Source organism: Cygnus atratus, chromosome 5, assembly GCF_013377495.2.
Source record: "Cygnus atratus isolate AKBS03 ecotype Queensland, Australia chromosome 5, CAtr_DNAZoo_HiC_assembly, whole genome shotgun sequence".
Taxonomy (NCBI): domain Eukaryota; kingdom Metazoa; phylum Chordata; class Aves; order Anseriformes; family Anatidae; genus Cygnus; species Cygnus atratus.
The window spans coordinates 59,206,620-59,223,299 of record NC_066366.1 but is presented as its reverse complement, the minus strand read 5'-3'; the positions used below and the strand labels follow the sequence as shown (position 1 = coordinate 59,223,299).

Sequence of the window (16,680 nt, the reverse complement as noted above, 5' to 3'; positions counted from 1 at the left end):
TTGGGAGTGTCTTGCTGGCTTCTGAGACGTAGGTTAAAAACACTTTGTTGGTCACAGGTAAAAACAGCCGGTGCCCTGCTTGTTTGTGTGATGACAGACGGCGCTGTGCTGGTCACTGCAGCCTCATGAGAAAGTTGTGCTCTGGGTGTGGGAGCGGAGGCGAGGAGGAGGAGGAAGAATCTGTGTCCCTGTGCCACACAGCAAGACAGACTGGCAGGGAGACAGTGCCTGGGGTGTTCAAAGGGACTCAGGACTGAGATGAGGAGCAGCAAACCTGTGGTTTAGGTAGCTCTGCACCTCCAAATGCAGAGCGGGGCAAACCTGTGCCCAAATCTCTGTTCTGCCTGATCTGGAGTAAGGATGTAAACCCAGCTCCTCCACATCCCTGAGTGTCTCTGTAAACAGGAGTTAAGGGGTCAAAAGGAAACAGCTCCCAGAGGAGAGGAGCAAGGTTTCCCCATGCGGGTACCACCGCTGGTCTGTGATGGACGGGGACAGAGATGGAATACACATCTCTGAACCCCAAGAGCCTGCTCTGCCCCTAGGTCTTTGGCTACTCTTTCCGAGTCCCATCATGGTGCCAAATGCAGGCCAGAGACAACAGCTGAGGAGGGGGAAATATCTTGAAGGCCAAAAACTGGACCTGGCCTTGGCTCAGCCACAGATCCAAGCAGTGCTCCTTGTTCAGTGTTCCTGCTGTGGTCATCTCAGCTGCTCTCCGCTCAGCTAGTTTTTGAGTCCCCAAGGACTCCTCGAGTCCCTAGGTCTCCCTGTGCACTGCATGGGGAGCCGAACTCCATGCCTGGCACACCGTGAACTCCTCTGCTCAGCGTGTGGCAAAGGATTGCAGCAATGAGATCTGAAATCCTTTCTCTGAATGATTTGTACAGCGTCCCGCGGGAAGCCTGTAACTGAAGCATCCAGGGCTTCGACCACAAACCCTTCTTTTCTGTAAGGATAATTTCAAAATTCCATCCTGCTTTTTGTCCACATCAGGAAAACCACCATACGATTTGCAATATCTGCCCAGGAGTGGCCTGGGGTTGGCAGGATGTAGCCAACTGGTGAAACTGCATGGCGTAGCCTGCCGAGCGCATGCTTGCCTCATGCTTTCATCTGGTGAATTCCTTTCATGGGTAGAAAATCCTTCCCTCAAATCTAATTACACTGAATTGGACATAGTGCTTTTATTATACTGCAGAATTTGTTAGCCACATTGGTGTACTTCTCTGTGCAGAAATCAAAGTCAGGAGAGTATTTCCAAATGTCTGAATGTGCACTGAGTCAAGCAGGCTTTATGAGGTGGTCATAGTTTAAAACAAATGTATTGTGCAAATGTGAAAAGAAGAATAAATAAGATCCTGGCACAAGAAGAAGAGGAACTAAAGTTAGAAAAGACCGGTGGAAATAACAGATGCCAAGGCAAGACTCTGACTCCCCTTGTGTGCTCCTGTTTCAGACAACATTCTGAGTAACAGCAGCATTAACCTTTCACTATCAATGTTTTGGTTTGAATTTAATTCAAATTTCAGTTCACTTTTCTATGGTGAAAGGAGCTGGCGATCAGACATCTCAGATTCTGGCATTGTTAAGCACAGTGAGTCATAGTAACGAGCCTTGGATCGCTGATAGCGAGTGTGCAGCAGAGCCAAGGGGCTGCACAGCCTTAGAGACCTTCTGGCACTTCTCTTTCAGGTAGATGCTCCCACAGGGGCTCTGTGGGCATGGCATGTTTTGTGGCCAAATATTGATAGATTGGTATGTTCTCTTCACTGTAGCATGGTGCTTATTTATTGAATCGATGAATATTAAATCCCTAAATTCCCTGTGCTGCCAAGTGAAAGCCCAGGAAAGCCAGAGCTGTCAGTGGTTTGTCACAGTGGCACCCCATGCGATGTGCGTCACCAACTCAAGTGACATAAATGGAGGGAGCCTTTGTTTCTCTTTAACACCCCCCATTGGGAAGTCCATACTCAGAAAACCTAAGTGTTCTTTGGAAGAAAGATTCCTGAGTAAATTAAGGCCCTGAACTTCTTCCCACTGGAGTCAGCAGAAGTTTTGCCAGTCAATATTGATGAGGGTGTGATAGGGTCCCGAGAGTTAATGCACACAGTGCCCATCGTGGTGATATTCAGCCCATCAGGACATAGATCTGAAGCCACAGACGGGAGCATATCTCACATCTTTGCATTGATTTGTTCTGCTGCTGAATCCCTGCCACTGTCCTCACCGAGCCACTTGCTGACTCATCAGCTCGCCTTCTCTGCATTTGCCCTAATTAGTCATATGCAAACAGTATTTTATTCAGGAAGTTCTTTTAATGTAAGTTGGAGTATGAACTTAGCGCAGCAATAAAGATCAGGAAAAGTGAGTGTGCTATACTGTAATAAGGCTCTGTTATCGGCCACTGGCAAAGCGGAAAAGAAAATGTATATGCAGAGTTTTAGTGACTCAAAAGTTTAATAAAGGGGAGGATGGTGGGGAGAATATTTGCTTAACATCCCCCTAGAGATGCCGTAGCATGAAATGTTTAACTGCTGAACAAGTTTCCACTAACATCATCCTGAAACACAATTGGGTTTTGATGCAGTGTTCTTTATTATGGGCTTGGGGAAAGCATGTTTGGCATGACAGAAATGTGTCTAGTAAGGAGACCACAACACTTATTCACAGCTCCTCAGCCAGTTCATGCTGGGAAGTCCGACATCTTTGAACAATTAAATTGTGCAATGTTAGTAATTTGTACACCAAGATTTTTCTGCAGTGTCTTCTGCTCAGAGACTGCTAACACATCTAGGGCTTTGGTGCCTCAATTATTAAAAATGATCAGAACCTAGCATGACAGCATTCAACAAGGAACTGTTTTGATGCATTGTACAGCATGTAAATTTGGATAATGGTAATAAATTTGTACAAATGAATCCTGAAACATCAATGCTTATAGGCACCAAAATTAATCATCATGCAAAGGTGTGACAGCTAAAAGATTGAAAATAAGAGTGCTGGGTGGGATCAGGTGAGTTCTGTAGCGTTAGAGCTAGGCAACCCCTGGTCTGGATCACATTGGTGCTACTTGGTCTTTAAAGGGAGCACAATCACCTTTGTGTGAGCACTGAGACCGCAGTTGAGGTGCAAAGCAGGCTTTCACTTCTGTGTGGCAGCTCATCAGGAACCACTTCATCCTCACACCCACATTAGAGAAGCTGAAACAGTTGCTCAGAGTTGCACCAGCCTCCTCTAAGGCATGGGAAGTACCTCTGCTAGCAACACTTCACTACCAAAACTCCCCTGGTGTGTCCCAGTGACAGGGGCTCTGGTGGGGAAGGTGGCACTTAACTGTGTTTGACATTTCTGCCCCTGCCAGTGCATCCCCCTGTTTCACCAGGGGAACTCCTCGGTGGCTGTTAAGGTGACTGTGAGACTGTATTAAAATAGTGCAGGGCTGCTGTGCAGGAGTGCATTAACTGGCTATAACTCATTTGGAAAGATGAGGTGTCTGTGAGCTCCTCTGTTTGGCTTCTTGGTACTTATGCAGGAGACCTGAGTTTGAGTCTTGTTCTGATTATTTCTCTTCTTGAGGCACCAGTGAGCACAGAACAATAAATATAGCAGTAGTCCACAGCCACACTGCCACGGGCTATCGTGTTGTCACATCTCATAAGCTAAGTAAAGCTGGGCTTTGGCAGTATGCGGATGAGAAACCTTAAAGGAATAAAAGGAGTCTATAGCACCTGTGTCTCTTCTGCGTCTCAGACTGGTGCAGGCAGAGGCTTCCTGTGATTTCCTGTCATATAGACGCTTCCTGTGATTTCTATTAAATGTCACGGTCACTGCTTTTTCTTCAAAAAATATTAAAAACAAGCCATGTCTGTATGCAAAAATGACTGCTCATTACATGGAAGCTCAGAGACCACTGCAGAAATGTTAGGAAGATACAGTACTGTAACGACATCATTTTGCCCTGTAGGTGTTTCCTACAACATTACATGTGCATACAGCAGGGCAAGGATGTTACATATGCCTGTCAAAGCTTCTTTTTAAAAGGTATCATTACCGCAGAACTGTGAACTGAGAAGCGTCATATGGCGACTGAGTAGTGTCATATGGCTCGGCTCCGTATGATCACTTATAGTTCCTGTTGGAGGAAACCAACAAGATCATAGAATACCCCGTGTTGGAAGAGACCCACACAAGGATCATCGGGTCCAACTGCTGGCTCCACGCAGGATCACACAAAATTAATACCATATGTCTGAGAGCGGTGTCCAAGTGCTTCTTGAACTGTGGCAGGCTTGGTGCCGTGACCACTGCCCTGGGGGGCCTGTCCCAGTGCCCTGACCACCATCTCGATGAAGAACCTTTCCCTCACACCCAGCCTGACCCTCCCGTCCCAGCTCCATGCCGTTCCCTCGGGTCCTGTCGCTGTCCCCAGAGAGCAGAGGTCAGCGCCTGCCCCTCTGCTCCCCTCGTGAGGGAGCTGCAGGCCGCCATGAGGCCTCCCCTCAGCCCCCCCGGAATCCCGGAGCTCCCTGCAGTCCCTTTGTACCCTTTCCACCTCTCCACAGAACTGAAAACACTTATGACTCAGGGAACATAGCTGAGATGGCTGCGGAGCCTTTAATTTTACACGCGCGGACCTCGGCCATAAATTCCCTCCCTGCAGCGTGCCCTGGCTCTCCATCCCAGAGGTTACCCCTCAACGACCACACCGGGGCTGCCTCCCCTCGGGCCAGGAGGCGACCACGATGCCCTCAGCCCCGCTGCAATGGCTCCTCAGGAGCCCCGGGTTCAGCCTGGAGCCGGCTGCGGGGGCTGCCGGGGGCGGCCAGGCCGCTGCCCCCCGGCCCCGGCCACCCTTGGGCGCCCCCCGGCGGGCACGGAGCGGGGACACGGACACGAGTGGGCGGGTGTGGGGGCAGGCAGCACCCCCACAACCCCCGTCCTGCCTCCCGGCTTTGGGTGTTTGGGGTAAAAATTGTGTTTTTTTTTTCAGTGGTAAAAGCCTGCTTCGGCTGTGATTAACTGTCCGTGTCTCTCCCTTCTGGCCCACCTGACTCTCTTTAATTAACGTGACTTTTTAAGCTCGTTAGCTGGCCGCCTTTATGACTTCGGGGAAGAGGAGTTAAGAATTGATGAGAGGCTTAAAAAAATTTAATTTGAAGAAGCGACGCGCGCCGGGGGGATGGGGGTGGCATTTCGGCTCCCGCTGAACGTGCGGGGGCAGAACCACGGCCGGGCTCGGTGGGCGGCTAGGCGATCCGCGCCCCGTATCGTGTCGTGTCGTGAGATGTCGTGTGTCGTGCCGCGTCCCGCCCCGCACACAGCTCTCCACGTGAAGCGCCGGCCCCCTCCTCCCAGCTGTTTGCTCAGCTGACCCCGGCGGCCGAGGGGCCGGGCTCCGCCGCCTCTCCTCACTGGCGCAGCGCAGGGCCCGGGCCGGCCGAGCCCGCCTCTGCCTCCTCCTCCTTCTCCTCCTCCGCCGCCGCGCACAGCCCCGGCCGGCCCCTCGCCGCCTCCAGCCGCCGTCCCCGCCGCCGTGCCCGGCTCCTCCCGCACCTCCCCTCCCGGCGCAGGCCCCGGCGCCTGCCCCGATGCTCTGAGCTCCGCGCGGCCCCAGCGCCGGCCCCTTCCCGGCCGCGCCGCCATCTCCGCGCCCCTCGGCGGCCATTGGAGCCTCCCCGGAGCCAGGCAGCGAGCGGCAGCAGCAGGAGCAGCCGCCAGGCCGCCGCCATGGACAGCCCCGGCGGCGTCAGCGACAAGAAAAGGTACCGGGGGAGAGGGTGGGCATCCCCCTCCTCACCCTCCTCACCCTCACCGCCCTTCCTCCCTTTCCACAGCCGAGGCCCACGCTCCCAGCCCGGCTCCCCGCAGCGCGCTTCGCTCTTTCATCCTCCCTCCTCCTCCTCCTCCTCCTCGTCCACGTCGCCATTTTGTCGGCGGGGGAGCCCGGCTCCCCGCTGCCCGGGGGGCTCCCGAGCTGCGGCCCCTCAGCGCCCTGCGGCCCGGCCGGCTGGGGGCGGCGGGTTATAGCGGGGTGTATTCGTAATTAAAAACCCAGAGTGGGGGAAGCGTGTTGGGGACAGGGTGGCGAAAGGGGAAACGTGTGTGTCTGGCTCGGCACCGGTGCTGTGGGAAGTCTGGTAGGGTCCTAAATGGTCGTGCTGGGGGCAGCTCGGGGCGACCGCGGTTGTTTGGGAAAAGGGAGGTGGGATCGGGTGTGCTCCAGTGGGGGCGGCCACCGAGGCTTTGATTCCCTGTTCTGCCCGGGTTTTGTTCAGAAAGGGAAGATTTTAGATTACCGAGCTTGAGAAAAGCAAAGGGGGGGGGGGAGAGAGGAGGAGGAGGAGGGCTGCCGAACAATGTGAGTTGAGAAGTATGAATAATTCACCGCGGATTGCTAGCTCAAATTAGAAAGAGGGGGGGAATAAAAGCCTTGAAAGCTTTTGTTACGTAGCGAAGTTATGGAGTTGGAGTATTTAGGTGATCGGATTTTTTCGATTGGATGCTCCCCCAGCGTGCTTCGTGGAGGGATTAATTGCTGTAATTGCTATCTGCAGAAAACAGCGTTTGTTTGTATTGATACCGATACCCTTTTTTAGATGGGTTATCTCTGCTTTTGTGTCAGGAGGTCATCCGAGCAGGCTAAATGGAGTGAGGATGAAGCATGTAAGTCGCCTTGGAAGGGAGTCTGAGTTGCTGGCCTTTAAAATGGATGTTTAGCTTTGTGCTGAGCCGGAGCTGTGTATGCAGAGCGTGGGGCTCGGGAATACGGCGTGCTCTGCCCCTGGGCTTCACGTCCAGGACGGTATCATCTGAATGATGATTTCAAGTTGTGAGAGTGGTGGGGTGGAGGAGCAGGAGCTTTTAGTCTAATGAAATATCTACAGTCCTGTAACCCTTTTTTTTCTTCTTCTCAAAGCTAATAACTATTGAGAAGCTGCAGAGAAAATGTTGCAACAGAAATGATTGTTCTGTTCTGTGCTCTGCTGGCCTAATTTGGTGGCAAGGCTGGAAAGGGGCTTTGAGACTTTTTTTTTTTCTTCTGTTGCTGTTTGCTTTGTCCTCGAGCGTTTGTTATTTTTTTTACTTACCATTCTGTCCCACTTGGGTACTTTTTTTTTTGCAATTTCCTTGTCCTGGATGTAATCTGCTTTCTTCAGAATGTAAGAATCAGTATGCGTAGCTTATCCTGCCCTTCCTAAAGGGAGAGCTTAAGAAAGAGCATTTGTTGCCTTCTGCTTCCTGTAGACCGAGTTCAAGGTTGGGAATGTTTCTTCTAAAATAGCAAGGAATATTGAGGTTACCTCTGTTGTAGGGTATGTTTTAAATTAAAACATAAAGCTGTGTCTGTGGTACGCTCATCCTGGGGCTGCGAGTCTGCAGTTGAGCAAAGATGGCTAAGCAAAAAAGGAAGGATGTGAGCTCACAAGAGAACTTATTGAAAATCCCAAACATTGCTCAAGAACCGGGGGGTTGTTTTAGAAGGCTTTAGGTTTGCCAGTGTCCCTGTTCAGGATACCTTTAGGGAAAATACCTTCCAGACTGTTCTTCGATGATAAAAACTTTGGCTGATTGTAGATGTAGTGTGCCTTGCTTTCACCATGCGTTGGGCTTGTTTCGCTCCTCATCCCTCTGTGTGCTTGTGTTTGGGTAGTGTTTAGCTCTTGAGAGTTAAAGTGAAGCTTGTTGTTTGCTAATTATGTGCTGTGGGATGCAGAAATTATGAAATTTGACCCAGTGTGTACCTCATTCTTACATAAGTGAAATCTCGTCATCATAGTAACTGTTAGCACAGATTCACTTACAGGTTTGTTGAACCCATTCTGTTAGGCAGTCCCGAACTTCTGTAGATCTCATTTGAGTTCTTACGGAATCCTGACCCCCTGTATGCATGGGTAATGCTGTTATGTATTGCCGGCTCTGTGGGTTTTAGCTGTTCTTCAGTACCTGGGTCACTTTCGTGTGCTCCTGGTCTTTTTTCACATGTGTTTCAAGGACTCAGTTTGTTTCTGCATGTAGAGTGAATAAAAGCATTGTTGGGAGCTTTGCTTGCTTATTAACTCCCATTTTAGTCAAATTTAAGGCTCTTATATAGAAATTTGACTTTCTCAATGTTCTTTTAACGAACTGTAGTATACAGATGGCTCATGCCATGAAAAGTTTTTCCTCAGTTCTGTGGTATGACACTTTGCTATTAGGAGAGCACATCTTGCAATGCTTTAAGTAAATGCACCACCTAGGGTTACTAGTTGCTTTGGTAAGGGCCTGCAGCTGGTAAATAGATACATTGGAAAAATGAATCTTGGATTGTTTTAAGTCCTTACTTATAGCATAAATATATATATGTAATGGTATGAGTGCTAAATAAAAATGACAAGCAGAAGGTTTTTAAAAAGTATTTTCTTGAGTGCCAGACTTAAGATGGTATAAAGCACTATGCTTTAACATCCTGACTTGAGCGTCTTGCAGAAAAACTTCAGCTTTTCAGTTTCTCATAGTTGGTACTTGAACTGTATCGTCTGGTATCTGAGAGGATGATCTGAAAGACCAGGGGTTTTCTGTTCTGTCTCTGCCACTGTGGTCCGGCTCCAGAATCTGGCTGAGAAGCCCTGGTCCTGTGCCACTGCCTGTGAAAGGGGCAATGACTGCTGCTGGCTTTCTTAAACCTATGTGAGGTTTTTAGGATTGTACACTGCTTTTTGCCTGTTAATTTCTTTCAGTGCTGGTGGTACTGAGCCGCTGTTAATGGGGTTGAAAGCTAATACAAAACCCTTTTGTGTATACTATAACTGTACCTTTCTGTGTTGTATGAAGAGGAGAAAACTTTCTAAATCTTATGCAGAATCTACTTGCAGGTACAGGGAGGGGAGAGTGGTTTATGGCTTACATAGAAGTGGTTGGTTTTACTGCTTTCTGGATTTTCCTGCATTGTTTGGCTTGCCTTAGGACTTGAATGGTATTGCCTGAGTTGTCTGTTCTTTGTCACTTCCTCAAACACAAAATGGTTTTGAAGTATCTTCAGCAAAAGTGATCGGAATCTACTTTTCAGTGCCCACTAAAGATGAAGGCAACAGCACGTTGCTGCAGCTCTGCCTCGTGGTTATTGAGGCACAGAAAACCGGGGAGGAACAGCTGGGGAGGGTTTGTCTACTGCAGATACACTTCTTAAAATTTTGAACTCTTGGCACTTTGGTCTGCTTGTATCAGTGGAGATTTGAGTATCTGGTAGCACGTTCATGGAAGTAGCAGGAGAAGATTTCTGGGTTTTGTTCAGTGATATTTGCTCTGTCTGGGGCCCTTGGGCTGGCGTGCTTGGAACAGCCGCGAGTGGTCCTTGTGGAGAGGTCTGCTGTAGATGTGTCGGGGGGCTGGGATGGTAAAACGCTTTTATTTTATGTAGTTTAAAGCTCTTTTGGGAAGCTACCTTCTGTATAAATGTTATTTGTTTCTCAGGAGGCTTACCTTGACGCGTTTTGGGCCGTGGGGAGGGCAGGTGTAGCTGTGTACTGGTCATGGCACCCAAAGCCTGGCAATTAGCGAACTATCGATTTAAAGGCAGAGGTGTAAAGTTGATAATCCACCTTATTTCCTCTTCTAATTGTGATCCCCATTTTCTGGTAGGCTTCTCTTTCCTGAGGAATGGCCATCGAGGGCTTCTTTAGCTTAGGTTAAGGCTACGTTAGGGTTCTGTAAGCCTTGCGAAGCAGGGTGGACACGCGGTGCTGTGCCGATCCTGCTGCCTCCTGGAGAGAGGCCGTCCTGTTACCGAGAGTAAGACTGGGCAGCAATGCAACAGCCAGAGTTTACTTCCTCCTCCGCATGTTGTGAGCACAGCTTGTAGACCTTTGTTCCTTCGTATCCTTGAATTGTATGCCTGGAGTTCATAAAGTCGTTTCCAAGAGTCTGATTGCTGATGGCGAAGTGGAAAAGGAACAAAATCAACTCTTACCAGCACCAGCGAATGTCAGCAGTATTGTGGTGTAAGCACGAGCCGTTCTGAGGTTCCTACGAGTGTGCCTGTTCTTCGGTGTGCTTCTGATCTGAAAGCCGTGGAGACTCTCACCGAGCTGATCTAACGAAATGGATTAAATTCTTGTGCGTTCGTTCTGCACGGTAATAAAATTACACTAATGCGTGTTAGAGGGCTGGATTTCAGCTAGGTTCTCATGAGACTTTCCAGAGTTCAGGGGGATGTCGTATCGCAGAAACCACTGGGTTTGTGTATTCAGTTTTGTGTACTGCAGGGGAAAAAAATCAGCAGTATTGTCTCCACTTATTTGTGAAGAGCTTGGTGTTATGATATGCCAACAAAATAATTCGTATGCATTGTGAAGTAAACCCAGGTGGGAGGTACCGCCTGGTTCAGCAGTGGCAACGGGAGTACCCAGATTTTCCTGATGATACTGCTCTTTCAAGGAGATGCAAATACAGATCAGATTACCATGTGTGTTCTTTAAAAACAAAGCAACTTCAAAACAAAAACACATCTTGCAAGAACCTTAGTAAGGTGTAGTAACCTGTTTCCCACCTCTTGTGTTGCTAGCTGATGTCCAAAAGGAAGGAACGTTCCAGATTGCGAGTCATCAACCCAAATGCTGCTTTTATCTCAACATAGGCAGGTGTTTACATGCCTCAAAAAATCCTAGGCAATGCATGGAAAGAACGTAGGCCTTACTCATCTTTTCATGTCATAACAGCCCTTTCTCTTTTGGATTTGAGAAAGTTTGAGCATTTTGGAGCCTCTCTCAAGAACCCCCTTTTGTATTAGGGCAGGCAGAAGATCATGCAGGAGAATCTGTTTTGCACCGAGTATCGCTCTGAAACAGGAGGTGCTTGGGGCGTTTATGACATTGGGAACTACAGAAATGGCCCAGGAGAAAAGAGGAGCCTTTGCGTTTTAATTAATGACAGAAAATTCAGGAAAGATACAGGTTTCCAAATTAGAGTTGGATGTGAATGCTATTAAGTTTTTCCTCTACTGAGATCTGTTATTTATCTTAAAATAAAACCCTATGAAAATTAAGCTCTGAAATTTAGAAACATAAGTGAATACATGCCAGCATATATGTATTTTTAAATACAGTTTATGTTGGTGACGAATGCTTTAGGCTTCTTTGATGTGGAGCCATAGCCTCAGTTGATGTAAATTAGCACGGGTTCATTGAAGCTATGCCTGTTCGTACCAGCCTGGGGATTTGATCCAAGATATCAGAATTGATATCTCGAAGTGCATTGATGGGTTTCGTCATATGCATAATTCGTCATTTCTTTCTGTTGCAGCCTGATGATGCGGTGACTTGTACAAAAATGTGTTTTAAAATGTTGAGATATTTTTACCAACCTGTTTCACATGGTGTCTGTGGACGGTGGAGAACTGGTGCTTCAAGTAGATCCATTCCTAGTTCCTTTAAGATATCTAATACATAATAAATGCCGTGTGCATTATAGACTGTAGAGAAACTGCAAGTTCTGTTTAATTTGGGGTGGTATGAATGAATACTTGTTAAGCATTCAGAGGAAAAATGTTACAACAGATTTTATAACTCGCCACGTTAAAATAGAGCCTGAATTTCAAGTGAAGAATTGAGGGAACTGAATCATCGCGTTTGTGTGAAGAAATTTCTGCTATTATATTTACAGCAGCGGAAGGTTTTACCAAACAACTCATTAATATCCCAAGTACCTTACTAAGTATCCCTTTCAACTCCTTTTGTAACGATCCTGGATGTGTTACCTGAAAAAGCTGCCCCGTGTGGTTTACCAGAATGCATCGTGATCCCGTCAGTCTTAACCGATAGCGCCCATCTGGTTTTGGTTTAGGAAGATTATGTTTCAAGAAGGAAAAGAACACCGAGGCCAGGAACCTTGTTTTTGTGGAATTATTTCATGCTGCTCACAACTGAGAGTTATTAATGAACCAGCTAGGCTGGAAGGGAGTTCAGAGGCTTGCCTCCTCATATTTTCCCCATGCTTACACCTGCTGGAAGAGATGGGAATATATTCCACGGAACAGAAGACTTGAAGTAATCATGTCAAGTACAAAGGCTGCGAACAGGACACTCTAAATGGAAGCGATTCAGCTGATAACAGGAGTATTCAGTGCTCAGTCCTTCAGAAGAGGCTTTTTTTCTTGCAAACTATTGAATCTACTGGCTGTAGAACTGACGTTGCGGCAGGCTCTTTATCTTGGCTACTGATGTAAGCATTTTTCTTGACTGCTCAGTGGATCTGTTTGTTCTTTATTCATACAGAAAAATACAATTTTATATCGCTTATTTCTATTTTTTTTAATTTGTTCTTAAACAAAACCTTTGATCATGAAATACCCTGCTAGGCGAAAGCAGTTGAGGAATGCAAGGTGAAGAGACGAGGCGAAGAACCTGCGTTGAAGCAGTGAGGAAAAACCTTCAGCCTCTGCTCTGGAAAACTCGAGTCTCCACCTGTGTGAAGATAGACTAGTTCCTAACTAAAACAGTGTTAGCTGCGAGGTCAAGTGATGAACCCATCTTAGGGATGTGTTTTTCATCTTTGTGAGCCTGGCTGAAGCAAGAGCTATTAACAGCAAGAGTGTTGAGGGGGGGTGAGCACTTGGAGGTTAGTTCTGTCCAGGCATCATCTTCGTGTAGTTGTTTTTTTTTCTTCAGTAATAAGCATGATTTACCAACCACGCATCATTTCTCCTGAAGGATAGAGTACAGCTATTTAAAAGAAAACAGCCAAATGGTTGAAAAAAAAGTCAGAATTTTCTTACAAACAGCCTTTGTATGTCCTATGGTTATTTTTACACAGTAAATTACTATGCACAGTGAAAATATCTGGGGGTTACACTGTATAGTAAGACACAGCAGAATCATTTCACCATGTTCATAATTAGAAATACTAAATTTGGAAGCTTTTACCTTCTTATGCTTTCTAAGCAGGGAGCAGGAGGGTTTCCAGGTCAGCACAAGGCCAAACACAGTTGATGGATAATCTTGGAAGTGTGGTCTCGCACTAGGTTTAGGAGTGCCAGACTGCTGCTGGCTCTTTTATGCCATCATTTACCTGTTTGTAAGACATCTGTTTATACAGACCTCATGGTCCTGGTAGTGAAATCTCTCCCTGTATTTTGCTTACCATGTAGCTCTCAAGGAGAGCCAGCCCCCACTGTCACTCTGCAGGTAGCAATGGGTTTCAAAGCACTGCTCGTTCAGAAGCTAACTCAGTTTGAACTGTCTGCTTGCTCTTGATTTGTTAGTTTTTTTTCAGTTAAAAGGCTTTTAGTGGTGTTCAAATTATGTTAAATGCCCTTAAATAACCATAATAATGTAAAGAAAGCAGCTTAAATTGCTTTGTCAGAAGAAAATGTACAAAGGAATGAAGTTTAACCAATAGTTTACATATAGAAGTGTGGTTTCTGTGCCTTAATATTACACTAGTTTTTGCCGTTAAATTTCTTTTAAAATCTTAGAAATTCTTTAAATATAGTAACTAATTTTCTGTGTTAGATTGCTGGGCTTTAAAGTTCATTAATTCATAACGAGCACGACTTTCATCTAGAAGATCACATGCTTGTGACTGCGCAGGAGATCAGGGTGTTGGTTATTCTACACAGATTACACAATAAGGAAAACTGATAGATTGGCCGTAATGGCAAAAGCAGTGGTACTTAAAATCACATCAAAGCGAGAAGAGATGAAGCCGCAGCCCGGAGTTCATCGTGAGCCGGTAGCTGAGAGCTCGTGCTAATTGTGCAGCGCAGCTGGAGCAGGAAGGAAGGAGCGCCCTTCCACACCAACCTGCAAAGGAAGACTTGTGGAAAATTTGCATGGAAGTTCACTACAGTTCCTGGAAAGCCCGTCCCTCGACGATTCCTTCACCTGGAAGTTCCGACTCTGCGTTACGTGTCGGAGAGCGGCGTCTGAAATGCCTTTCCCTGCTCTCGGGAGGCCGGGTGCCAGCAGCAGGCAGTCCTGCGAGGTGGCACACAGGATGAAGGTCCTCTGGCCCTCCTCTTCCTCGCCCTGCTGCCTGGCGTTCCTCCTGTTTTTTAAGACAAGCAGGCATATTCTCTGCGTGTGCTGGGCAGAAGATGGGCTGGGGGTTGTTTGTGTGTTTTTAAAAAATACTTCATCGTGCGCTTGCCCTATGTTTAAAAAAGCGGATTTGAGTGGTGCTCTGCTTACGTTGTAAACCTGGTTTTCTTATGAAGGCCTCTTTATGGAAGTTGAATTGTGCTGTGCTAGTTTGTGGTAAGCACTGGGCTCATCTGGGTCCTCTTTCCATGGAAGAACAATTCGGTAAGCGTTGTGACCAGCAGCCCTGAGCGAATCTAACCACAGCGAAATCAAATGATTCAGCGCAGCCTGAAGAGCAGAGCCCTGCTCTAGCATGCTTATGGGCAGCCCATGCCCTTCCAGCAAGCCCATGTCCACGTGTACTGCTGCGTGGTGGCAGGTGAGAGCCGTCGGCGTGAGGTTTTGGTTACAGCGGCGTGGCGATGCCCCTGTGGAGGTACCTGCTGGGACGCGGCTGCGGACCAGGAGCTGTGCCTCTGTCCCGCACGGCTGTGCTGGCAGAAGCTCCCTTTTAGGCTGATGACCATTTCCTTGCAACTGCAGGAGAAAATTCAACCTGAAGGGCTAAACACAAGGCCACTTACACGTCTCCTTTCCGAGTTCAAATACCCTCAATCAACATACAGCGTTAACGTATGGTTCTGTTGCGATAGCTGCATCTTGTCCTCTTTGTTGCTTAAAGAAAAACAAAGCTGTGTTGTAGAAGATGTTCTTTGTGACCCTGGTGGTCTTCTAAGCCTGCTATTGCTGGTGCTAGTTTGACGGTCTCAGGAGAGTTTGCTTCTGACACGGAAGCACTGCATATGAAATCTTGTGTTGGCAAATGAAGGCGATCAGAACTGAAAGCCACTTAAAGCTCAATAAGGAGATGTTACTGCATTTGAGATGCTTTATTCATTTGGATTATGTTCTTTCCACGTGGTACACTTCTGTGAAACTGTTTAAATGCAGTATACAAATTCACTCAATTGTAGAAAACAATTCTGAAAAGGAGACTGTGAATCACTAACACGAGATGTTTATAACTTTTTAAGAACGTTCTCAGACCTGAATCAGGAAAGATGAGGCTGGATTAATTCCCGTGTTCACAATAGCTGTTTAACACGGGAGTTGAAAACACGTACAGAGGGAGAAATCTGAGTAGAGGAACAGTAAGTCAGTACGAACAAGTGTGCAGCTAGGAAGGATCGAAAATAAATAGCAGTAAAGCAACGTACAGAAGAAAATAAAACTTAATGTAATGCTGTGTACACGGTGTAGTTTTCTTTGACACTGGGTGATGATTTAAGAAATTAGAAGGAGACAAAGTTCATATGCCACACGTATAAAAATTGGTCAGTGTGCAGGTCTTAAATCTCATTAGCAATTTTTAATTTAAAAGTACTGGTTACTAATGGCATTTTCCAGGGTTGTTCTTGGTCTCTGTTAGTGGTGTTAAGTAAGGAGGAACGAGGCAGCTTTCAGTGTGGCCATGGACTGGTTTTATACTTGAGGAGAGGAAAACGGGATTATTTTTAGAAGACCGTGGAGCCGCTTGTAGAAACGTGCCGTGGTGGGGTCTTTGAGACGATTCGGTGAACGACACGTTGTTTAAGAAAGATGCTGTGGCCCCAGTAGTCCGTGTGGCCGTAATTACAGGAGTTGTACATTCGAGTACGGAGGCTGCGTTGACGTCTGTAACTGGTGCACGCGTGGTTGCTGCTGGTGGGCTCTGAAGGCTGCTGGGCTGGCTCTTGCTGCGAAAGCCTGCTGTAAAACTTTGTTTATATTCATCCTGCCTTCTTTTAAAGCCCTTCTCGTCTGGGGCAGGAGTGGGAGCCTGGGTAATATCCTTCAGCTGAGCCCTCGGTTCAGCTGCAGTGAATCCTGGTGGTGAAATATGGTTTTGCTTCGGGTGTCTGAGTCGGGTAGCTTTGGGAACTCGGTTGTTTGTTCAGCCATTACATGTGAACATCTTTAACGTGTAAGCTGTGCCAAGTATTGGTCTTAAAATTGTCAGCAGAGCACTGTTTTCTGTGAGCTGTGGTGTGTATCCTGCGTTAGATTGATTTCTGCTTCTGTATTCTGGTGGTGGGAACACAAAATGGAAACGAATGTCTGGCACTGAAATCAGGCAGGAAACATACCTGAAAATGCATGCAATTTCCTGCCTAGAATGGGCATTTCTGATATTTTCATTGCATGTATAATCTACTCTTCAATGGAGATCTTTGTTCTGAATCCTTAGATGGTTTTCTTTTATGTGAAACAGATAGCAGAAGGTTGCAATAGTTCTGAAGTTGTTTTTCTTTTAAATGGGACTCGGGTTCCCGTTCCCCTTACAGGATACGTCTGCTGTGGAAACCATGACTTTTTTAAAGCATACATTACAAAGCATTTTAAAGCAAAAAGAAACTTTTTTAAGCATAGACACTTCTGAAATGGCTCTTCAATTGTGTGACTTATTTAATCTTAGTGCTAGTTCATGTCGTAGTGTCTAAAGGCCCCTTCCTTGAGCTCCCTTTTTATTCTAGCTGACAGAGCTCACTCCAGAGATGTATTTTCTGTATGGGAACTCCAAGTCCTTTAATTGACTACGCAGAAATTTGTGGGCAGCTGCATGCACCGTGCTTTTTCATTTACT

The 16,680-nt window shown here is 46.9% G+C and overlaps 1 protein-coding gene across 2 annotated transcripts in view; it reads left to right on the top strand.

The window, feature by feature from the left end:
• Positions 1-5,323: 5,323 nt before the first annotated feature.
• Positions 5,324-16,680, top strand: part of HIF1A (hypoxia inducible factor 1 subunit alpha) — a 33,483-nt gene continuing 22,126 nt past the window's right edge. Inside the window, exon 1 of one of the 2 annotated variants that reach the window (XM_035551108.1) lies at positions 5,324-5,765. In XM_035551108.1, coding sequence (XP_035407001.1) covers positions 5,731-5,765 — 35 coding nt within the window. In that variant the 5' untranslated portion in view covers positions 5,324-5,730. Of the gene's footprint in view, positions 5,766-6,217; positions 6,667-16,680 lie in introns of those variants that run through there. The other variant, XM_035551109.1, reaches the window with a different exon arrangement.